The 11,179-nt window shown below is 35.8% G+C and overlaps 1 protein-coding gene across 1 annotated transcript; it reads right to left on the bottom strand.

Annotated features, from left to right (window-relative positions):
• Nucleotides 1–9,351: 9,351 nt before the first annotated feature.
• Nucleotides 9,352–10,461, bottom strand: LOC136705764 (4-galactosyl-N-acetylglucosaminide 3-alpha-L-fucosyltransferase 9-like). The gene has a single exon (XM_066679508.1). It carries the CDS (start codon nt 10,459–10,461, stop codon nt 9,352–9,354), a length of 1,110 nt encoding a protein of 369 aa, XP_066535605.1.
• Nucleotides 10,462–11,179: the final 718 nt, after the last annotated feature.

Genomic DNA, 11,179 nt, shown 5'->3' with positions numbered 1-11,179 from the left:
ATCAAGTTGTAGACAGCTCATGAAGCTGGTGACATGCAAGGACATTTTATTTTTTATAATTTCTAAACTGATATGCACATATAATTTTTTATTGTGTTTATTTTCACTTTATTTTTGTTGTGTTGTGTTTTCTGTTAACATTATTAGGCATTCAGTAAACACAAAATCTTATGCTATGTTTGCATTGAGGGTCAGGAGAAAATAAAATGCCAAAAAGTGAATAAAACAAATATAATAATATTGCAAAAAATACAATACAATACAATACTTGATATTAGGATTAATTTCATTCATTCATATAGTGTTAAATTGTACATATTTTACGCCAGCTCTTACTGGCAATCTTTTTCACTATTTTATTTCAGAAGATTAATTGAATTAAAAACTGAAATGTAAGTTTTCCAGCTACTTTTTTAAAATGAAACTTATCACTGTTCTTGTTGTTATTCTAGACTCAAATTAGATTTTTATGAGCTATATCCATAACATGCTGCAGGATTAAAGATGTTATACAAGAAATATGTGTCTAAGCAGCAGACATTTTTAGGACCTAAAATAATATCATCCTTAATTTTTTGTTAGATACTAGGAGGCTGAAGAGTAGCAAATCATGTGATTCATGTACAGTCTGACACCACTTTTTTCCAAACTGCCACAGATGCAACGTCACCAAGAAGATGAACGCACTAGGAAGTAAACACAGGAGGGATAGAGCAATACTTTCTTGTTATCAGAGGTAGGTATTAACGCACTACATTTACTCCATTACATTTACTTGAGTAACTTTTTGGATAAATTGTATTTATATGAGTAGTTTTAATGCAGCATGCTTTTACTTTTTACTTGTGTATATTTGTAGAGATGATGCTGTACTTTTACTCCATAACATTGAGCTACATTCTGCTCGTACTTATTTTTATCGGTCCGTCTAATTTTGTTTTGTTTTGTCGACACTTCCAACAGAGGCTCTGTCACATGGCTGCATCTCAACAAATGTAGTCACTAATGATGTTTGACTCAGTTTCACCAATCAAACAGAGCCAAGTCATCACATGACCGCACACTAAATCCCCGTGGCAAACACAGGTGGAAAAGAGTACAGAAGCATATTAGAACATGTAAATATACAGACCTGCACAGTTTATTCATTATCTGTAACCCTTATCCAATTCAGGGTCGCGGTGGGTCCAGAGCCTACCTGGAATCATTGGACACAAGGTGGGAATACACCCTGGAGGGGGCGCCAGTCCTTCACAGGGCAACACAGACACACACAAACATTCACTCACACCTACGGACACTTTTGAGTCGCCAATACACCTACCAACATGTGTTTTTGGACTGTGGGAGGAAACCGGAGCACCCACGTGGACACACCAACTCCAGAACACACCAACTCCTCACAGACAGTCACCCGGAGAGGGAATCGAACCCACAGCCTCCAGGCTCCTGGAGCTGTGTGACCGCGACACTACATGCTGCGCCACCGTGCAGCACACAGTTTATGGTTTACATAAACTTACATACAAATTGCCCTTTCTTCTTGTTCTTATTCTTTGTAACCTCTACCTATTGAGCCCATAGGTTTTTTTAAGCTATTATGGCTGAATTAATTTGTTACTCTGATGGGTGTTGATTTTGGGTGTTTTATTTTTATCATTATTTGTTTTTTAACACCTGCAGCGAGGAAATAGCTCTGGGGTGGTGCTCTTTAAGGGAATTTTTTTTTAATACACTCCTAGCTGAGTTGTTTCCACATCTGAGAGCCTTTTCTGAAAATCTCTGTGATGGTTAAGAAGATCAGATAAGAAACATCAGATAAGAAACCAAAATATGTAAGTATATAGAGATATATTAGGGTCAAAACTTTTGTTCATTTGAAAAAAATCTGAAACCGAAAGTTCAAGTAATGAGATTGAACTTTGAAAAATACAACAATGTATTAAAAATGTAAATAAGTGTTGGGTTTTTTCAGTATAAATAGTTTCAATTTGATTCAATTATTATTATTATTATTATTATTATTATTATTATTATTATTATTTAAATAATTATTATTTTTTTCAGTTTCCTATATATTTTGATATTTGAAGTCTTTTCATTTTCAGTTAGATCTTATTGTACTTTTTTATCTTATTTTGCGATTGGTGCCGAATGTTGTCTAAAAGCATAAAGCACTTTGTCGCTAAAGTCAATGTGTTACACTGAATATTGCGTGTTCAATGATAGTTCTCATAGTCAACAGTGAGGAAGGTCCTCCGCCTTCATTGCTATTTTGTCAGTCATTATACCACGCCCCTCTCCGCTGATGTCCTGTCTCCCACGTGAGAAAAGCGTCAGAAGGAAAAAAAAAAAAGGATCTGAAAGTGGAAATAAAATATGTGACCGAAAAACATGAAACTAAAAAAAAAAAAAAATAGATATTAAAAAAAAATGTAAACAAAATCTGCAACTGAAAAATATAAAATTTCAAATATCAAAATATATAGGAAAGTGAACAATTTAAATAAAATATTTATATAAAAAAATAATTGAATCAAAATTCTATTTAAACTAAACAAAAAAAAAAACATCCTACACTTATTTTAATTTTGAAAAACATTGTTGTATTTTTCAAAGTTCAATCTCAAGATTTGAACATTCCTTTCAGATTTTTTTTTTTTTTCAAATGAACAAAATGTTTGACCGTAATATAGCTCCATATACTTATACATTTATTCATTATTCATTATTTAACATTGTGTTAATGTCATTTGTTTTGTGAAGCGGTGTATGTGCCGTTAATATGGAGCCTTTTTTAACTGCTGTGTGTTGGCTAGCCTTTTTCTATTGTAACTTCTTGTTAGCAATTTGCTGCCACTGCCACTAATGCCCACCCAGCATGCCTTTTTCTATTATAACTTTGTTATTTTGCGGCCTGCTAACACTGCTGTGAATGCCACCAGAGCATGCCTTTTTTATATCATAACCGTATTGTGGTTAGCGGCCTGTTAACATTGCCGCTAAGATTATGAAGGGTGTTTATTTGTTTAAGCAAGCTGCTGGTGTCTGTTAAATCACTTTACCAACATTAGTCACTATTAAGCTTCCTGCTGCAAGCCTGTTTGGTTTATTTTGACAGTAAAGTGAATTTGCATGCTGTAACTTTGTGATAAGATTTAAGCTTCCAGATTGTAACCTGATTGTCTTGTTCTTCTTGATTATTTGACTTAAAATTGTCCACGCTTGATGTGTCTTTTATTGTAGTTTTAAATTGATGACTGTGGGCACTTTTAATCAGTCAATCAAATTTATTTGTATAGTGCGTTTTACAACTGATGTCACAAAGCTTCACAGAATTCCAGTAAAAACAAAGTTTTGACATTAGATGTAAAAACCCCCAAGAGAGCAAGCCTTTTACTGCTCAACTTGCATATAAATGTTCGTTTTGTCCTGTATACCCATGTGCTTCTTCATGTATATTTATCTGGTAAACATCCTTTAGTTAAAAACAAGTTTGGGATTCCTGATGCAGCTAGACATTCTGTTTTTGATTAAACTGAAACAGGAATAAGTCTTTCTTGAGCTGATATTTGTGACCCTGACATCCCTTAGTCAGTACAGTTTAAAAATATGGGTGTGGGTATGATTGTCCCATGCTTTATTTATATATCTCCTCACCTCCTCTTTTTCTTTTTAAAGATTTTTCCCCTTTAGATCATTCAACACCATCTTCTCTCACTGACACCCTATCACCTTCAAGTTACAATGACTTCTCCAGTCAAAGAGGCAGAAATAGGCCCAGTTCTACCACAGAGGGTACTGAATAAATAGCTGCATCAGTATGTTTCAAATTAAATTGGACTATTTTGAGATTTAGAATGGTGAATGCCACAGCGAAAATGTTAGGACACTTTTGAGAAGTGAGTGGAAAAGGAAAGCACTGTTCTTTCCATTTACATTTATTATATCATTCACATAAACTGAATGGTCATTTCTCTGCAAGGTCTGTAGTGTAGATGACATGTAGTCAATAGTTGAAAAGTCAAAAGTTTTACGTATTGGCGGTTTTACCTGCTTTTTCCCTCTGCATTTGATTTTTTTTGTATTATTCCACCCACTCTGATGTTGTGATTTTAACCCACATTTCTTGATCACATTTCTTTTAACCTACATCTGCAATCACTCTAGACATTTGCTGTTTGTGTTGGCTTGCAAAATTGTCCATTTATATCTTGCCAACTATAAACTGTAAAAACTAAATCATATTTGACAACTTGATCCCAGCACATTAAAATTATTTCCTCCCCAAGTCACTGAAACCTTGTGACGAATCCCATGAAATGAAAGTAATTTTCTTGCAGCAATTCATTGACAGAAGCCTAGTGTGACCATGTCTTTATGCTGAATGTGGAAGTTTGGGTATGTTGTCCATATGTCACTCCTAGATTGAATTCTAAAAGTAACTGTTTTTCTCCTGTGAGTAGATGGTAGAGAACACCTTGCTGAATAAACCTGGAGGTGAGGATGTCTTTGAGGAATACAAATCAGACAATTTGCTAGAGCACCGCACCCGGAAGCAGCTTGTAAACATACTGGCTAGCCATATGACTGAGATGCATGGGTAAGTGTTTTATGTATGTGTTTTAAAGAAACTGTTTAAAAAGTTTCAAACTGAGTAGATTATGTAAGAATGAATGTAACAAATTTTCAGAATAGATTTCTCAGAAGAATTAGTGGACATAACAGTCAATAGAATTTTATGGTTATGTATTGTTTTTGCTCTAAAGGAGGATTCCATCCCATAAACAGAAGGAGAAGTATGCCCTGGGGACCATTACACTATTTCCTTCACTTAAAGATCCTTTTTCTCCAAAGGGATATGTAAGTGTTTTCTTTAAGGCTTACGTTCCAAAAATGTAAGTTTTACAGACTCGAGCTTTTCTAAAGTTACTTAAAAAGAGGGGCCAAATTTCAATATTCTTATGGGATGCCAGAATACCACAGGCAAGAGAATGGGCAAAGTACACTACATTGTTTGAATTGTCATGAAAAGTTAAAATAAGTATTAAAACAGGTCACATCAATGAGATGTGACCCAGTGCCAATCAATGTTTGAGGTCAATGCCATTAAGTCAAAAACTACAAACCTACTACTTATGTGACTGTCTGAATTCTGTTTAAATTGTAATAGTGCAATGCAAGGTTTGTGGTCCCTGAACAACCATGAATAAAAATACAAATAAATAAATACGTAAGTGAATTATAGATATATAAATATTTTCTTGTATTAATACAAAGTTACTATAGTTTCTTTTTTACTTCATATGACAACAATAAATGGGGTTTATTCAGCTCAAATAAATACTTTGAATGAACCATTATTTAATCCAAAATATTTACTGGAGTTGAAAAAACTCAGCTGAATAAATTGTTATCACATGAAAACTTTTTTTGAATGAATAGAACAGTTGTTAGAGTAGAATTCCACAGTTAAATTGTTTTTCAAATATTCCTAAACAAGTAAACACCTGCAGATAAGCTGAGAGAATTAGCTTTTCTTTTTTCTTGCTGCTGCAAGAGAGTAATGCACACTGGTAGTGCAGTTTGAGTCTGTTGCTATTCAAGGCATTATCGGGGCATTTTTTGATGTGTTTATCACAAAAACTCATATCGTGATAACGATAAAAATACGATTAATCATGCAGCCCTACTGCTAACCCATTGGGTGAAAAAAAGGTTGTGTTCACAAAGTAGATGCTCTATTTTGTCCTAAGGAATCTGCCACACATTTTTAAATCTACTGTGATGAACAAACATTTGGTTGCACTGTTTCATACTTAAGATGTGAAGAAATATGGATTTGATTCTATTCTGCATCCTCTGATTACTGACAGCAAAAACTAGAGAACATTGGCCATGATTTACCCTTTTGTACTGAAAAAGTTCATGGCACTGTATGTCATGCACACAATTCTGGGGTTTATAGAGTCTTTTAATGGACATTTTTTCTGTCGATTGTGTTTGACTGAAAAAGATGAGCCCAGAATTATTACTGTGAGGATGACCCCATAATCCTGCGTGGAAAAGCTTTTTTTTTTTTTTAATGCACTGTAACAAGTTGCAGTCAGACACACAGAAGATACCTGCATTTGGTTTGAAGCAGAATTCAGCTCTTAACAGCATACAGTTTTTTTTCCATGTTTGCCAAAATTTCTCTTTGGACATAATGCATGACATACCTGAAGGGGTGGCACAGTATGGGATGAAATTACTGTTGGAGTATCTCTCTCTTTTTGGTCAAAACTTGATCTGTGTTCTAGGATGTATGCTTTTGACTATGGATACGTGGAGCGCAAAATTCATCCTTCAAGGATTAACTTGGACAGCAGTGGAAACAGTTATTGAATAAAGTATATTGTGTATGCACCCTTGAAATAATTTAAAGTGGTCAGGGAGGACAACAGCGAACAATTTAGTGTAAAAAAATGTAAATTAAAAATACACATTCAGGTGCTATGAAAACAACACTGAAAGAAGTGTTATGAAACAACAATGAGTGTCAGAAATTAACACTCAGTGAAAAGGAAATACACAATTTAGTGTAAACAAGACCAAAGAGTCGGACTGCCATTAGACATATAGCCATGGTCACAGAGTATTTTTAGGCATTTCAAAAACAGGAAAGTTCAAAATACATATCACTGTAATTGGAAGGTCTGGAGAAGCTTTGGTGCTTCATATTAATATCTTTGTTTACAATAATAAACAAATGTTATAGTTTATTTCTTGTTTTTGAACAACTTAACATTTTAACAACTAAGTGATCTACACTTGATAAAGGAACAGGGCATCACTGAAACTAGATATTTATTACAGACTTACATTTCTATAAGGGTCAGACTATATATAAATATATAGTAGAAAACAAAAGGCTGGATCACAGAAACATTCTCCAAACATAAAAAAGAGACTGATAAAACACATTTCTGTTTCGAGACCCCAGTAAAACACTGAGCTGCACTGCAGTGGATGATGGACCTACAGCACTGAAGCGGTGCGACCATGTCCCAATTCTGCTCTCAACTCTGAACGAGCATTTTTTAGGTCCGCAAAAGGATACTTGTCCAAGGAAAAGAGGACCTCTGGTCACCACCGAACAGTTCCAAATTTAGTTCACGAACTGGAATGTGAAATATGGCTGAAATAAAAACAGATGGTGTAGTGGTGCCACCTTAAGTTTTATCTGTGAAATATGGCTTGATTAACGGTTCCTACTCGTGCATGCGTGTTTCAGCATTGTTTATTACATTTAACTGAGTCTCCACAAATATGGTTCTGTAGTCTATAATAAAGAGACAAAACAAGTGCATAAATAAACTGACAGTCTGCTGATGTGTTTTTTAATGGTAAATTAAGTCTACAGATATGGTCTTACAGCTAGTCAACAGATGCACTGTTAACAGGTGACTAAAAATACATTGAATATCTACAGAGGGACCATCAAAATAAAGTGTTACCAGCATTTCAACTTTTCAGCCATAAAATAATATCACAGCATATGAATATGTTGTAAAAAATTACATAAATCATATATTTATACTACAATCCACAGTTCCAGATGAGTTTTTAGTATGTAATTGATAAAAGCAAAATAAAGACATTTCCAATGTTGTTATCAACAAACCAAAATTCTGACAAGGCATGATAAGAAGAAAAATAAGATGAAAAAGGAAAAAGCCATACATCAGTTCTATGTAGATATGGTACAAATTTCACTGGATCCAAGATCATCTCAGGTAGTTCAGAAGTTCAGGTAGTTTTCATATGCCTCATCTCCTGGATTTTCATTCATTCATTCATTATCTGTAACCCTTATCCAGTTCAGGGTCGCGGTGGGTCCAGAGCCTACCTGGAGTCATTGGGTGCAAGGCAGGAATACACCCTGGAGGGGGCGCCAGTCCTTCACAGGGCATCTCCTGGATTTGCATTTTGTTATTTTATATTACACAGTTCTATAATGAATGTTTACAATTTACCTTTAGGGAACACAAATTGACTTTAACACCACTGTTTACCTTTAAATGTACATTTGCACATTTTGTCCCTTTAGTGTGTGCTTCTACCATATGTTATTTTTTCTGACTGTGGTGTGGTCAGATGAAGCCATGTTTTAGCTTGTCTTCAGGAAAATAGATGTTATATCTCTGTGTTTTCAGTACCAATGATGAAATTGACCACCCAGACAGTTCAGTCTACAAAGATAGAAGTACCAACATGTGTCATGGTATGGCATTAATGTGCAAAGCATGGATAACTTACATATGTATAAAGGTACCATTTAACACGGGGGGCATATGTTGGGTTATTGGGCAATATAATTTTCTGGGAAGTCCATTGGCTGCATGGTTGACTGGTGGAATATTGTCAGTTAGTGTCTAATCCAATCTTACCAGCACAACACGCAAAAATACATCACCTCAGATACTGACAATCTTACCAAATTATACCTGCTCTGTGGTGGTCCTTTAAGTGTCCTGAACATTAAAGATCAAGGAGAAAGAGGCAAAAGAAAGCATGCAGAGCGATAGATAGTCCACAAAGCACTCCCGTGTGGTCAGTGGAAATAAGTTTAGAAAGTAAGTGTAGAAGAAACAAAATACTCGTAACATGGCTGATTGATGTAAAGGAACACATTATTTATAATGCTGTATCCCAATCCTAATTTTTTATATTATTTCCCAAATGTACATGTCACTTCAGGCTGTGTTTAGGTATATTGTAACAAAGAAGATATATAGGCACCCCACAACATACAGCGTTGATACCCCTAGTTCCGGCCACTTTTAAATACAACATCAGAAATCTTAGGTAATTGTAAATAAATAGAAGGACTTTACTCACTCAAATCAACATTTTTCAAGAGTCATATGTGTGTAGATTAATGTCAAAGACTTGCTTGACTTTGAAAGAAAATATGTTTTTAGATTAAAAAAAAAAAAGTTTAAAAAGTTTAAGTAGGTGCCAATACTGCTAAGATTACTAACGCCCCCTAACTTCGGCCACCTCCCTTGCTTGTGACAGTCAAACAAGACAGTTGCTACCACATTCAATGGTTTTGAGAGGTTTACAATGAGATTATATTTGTCCTGTGTTGGTATCCATACTCTACGGAAGCTAAGGAAGCTAACCGGTAAGCTAACTTTTACACTGAGGGAAATATCCGTTGCGAAATGTAAATGTGTTATGTTCTACATGCAGTTTTGCACACAAAGAATTAGAACACTTTTAGAGATACTTAAATATTGTTTAGGTATGTGATTTTTTGCCAGGCTGATGTTTAAATGCCCTACTAAGGCGTAAACTTACTTATCATGAAAAATACCACTTGAATAAATCATGGACTTCTTTATATACTTTGTGCTTTGCCACATAATCACATGCTTTACATATAGGCAAGATAAACTCTTCATTCCAAACTGAAAAATGAGGAGAGGCAGAGATGTGTTTTCTCCAGTCAAAGTAGCGTCTATAGGCCTCATCATCTTTGTCCAGTTGAAGTAGATATTGGGCCAGTGCTGCTGGGTCAGGGAAGTCATTTATATGAATGAAAGAATCACCAGGAGCAAACTGTTCATAGTTTTCTCTCGGAGGTCCCAATGCAATAGGAACTGTCCCCACTGCAAGTGGACCATTGAACTTCTCTGTGATGTAATCCTTATGGATGGAGTTCTCAAAAGAGAGATAGAACTTACAGCTGGCCATGGTTGGGTAGTAGTCTTCATCCTTCAAGCGTGCTCCAGCCATGTTTCCAAACACACTCACACTGATGTGTTTTTTAAACTCTTCAAAATATTTCATTCTGTTCCATGCTCCAGTACCAGGGTTAGTATTGGACACAAACCAACAGACAAGCTTGTCTTTCTTGGGAATAATATAGTTCTCTTTTGGGGTTTTGCTGAAAGTAAGTTCATATCTAACAGAGATGTCTGAATCCCGCCGGTAAGTAAGAGTTAGGTTGAAGAGATTTTCCAAACCTGGCTTTTGCCTAGTGTTCGTTGGCGATTCCAGATGGAACCAAATCCATTTCTGAAAAGGAGGACGAGGATCTTTTGGAAGGTTGGACAGATCTTTTTTAATAGCTTTGTGGTAGATGAGAACTGCTTCTGAATGGTTGTACAGGTTCCTGTCATCTGTCAGGTGACATGAGTCTATGTTGTGTCTTATTTTACACTCATTGGGGTCAAATTTGTAGTTGTCGTTTTCAGGCCAATCCCACACAAGCAAAACTGGTTTTTCTGGATTTGGCACTGTTGAAATTTGATTTAAGCTTGGGGGTTCAAAAGAAGCTCCCTGAACTTGAATCATTTGAGATGAGCAGCTTTGTGAGAAGTACTGGAAGAACAGCAAATATGAGCTAATTCCCCCGAGCCAGCATATGATAACCAGGATGGACTTGTGAATCCTAGAAGGATTAGGCATTGCTAAATCCTGAGAATGGAAAATAAAGAGGAGACACAAGCAGTTATGACATGGAAAACATACATTGAAGCATCACTGGATAATCAATGGTAGTGCCACTGTACAAAATGGTTTTGTACAAAATGGTACAAAGGGTGAGGGTGCCTGTCCTCAGACACTATATCTTTGCTAGGACAATTCAATCCATCAATCAACTCATGTATTTTTTAAATTATATTATATTTTTTAAATATTTTAAATTATATTAATATTATAAAAAAAATCCAGACTCCTCAAGGGCCCAGCCCCCACTTGGGGCCCTGGTAACTCAGTCCTTATTTTCACAACAACCCTGTGTGTGGGTTACCTCCAGGTTTCCTCCCACAGTCCAAAAAACACACATTTGGTAGGTGAAATGTGAAAATGTCCATAGGTGTTAATGTGTGAGGGTGTGCTACACCAAAAAAAAAAAACTATATATTTGGGAAAGAAAGATGTGGATCAGAACAAATCTTGACCAAAACATAACATTAAACCATTCATTCATTGTCTGTAACCACTTATCCAATTCAGGGTCACTGTGTCTGGAATCACTGGGCGCAAGGCAGGAACACACCCTGGAGGGGGTGGCACCCGGAAGAAACCCACATGGACACGGGGAGAACACACCAAACTCCTCACAGACAGTCATCCGGAGCGGGACTTGAACCGACAACCTCCAGGTCCCTTGAGCGCTTAT

The sequence above is a fragment of the Hoplias malabaricus genome, chromosome 8, assembly GCF_029633855.1.
Source record: "Hoplias malabaricus isolate fHopMal1 chromosome 8, fHopMal1.hap1, whole genome shotgun sequence".
In the NCBI taxonomy this organism is placed as follows: domain Eukaryota; kingdom Metazoa; phylum Chordata; class Actinopteri; order Characiformes; family Erythrinidae; genus Hoplias; species Hoplias malabaricus.
The sequence above is the reverse complement of the archived record's forward strand: the minus strand, read 5'-3'. Positions and strand labels throughout refer to the sequence as shown.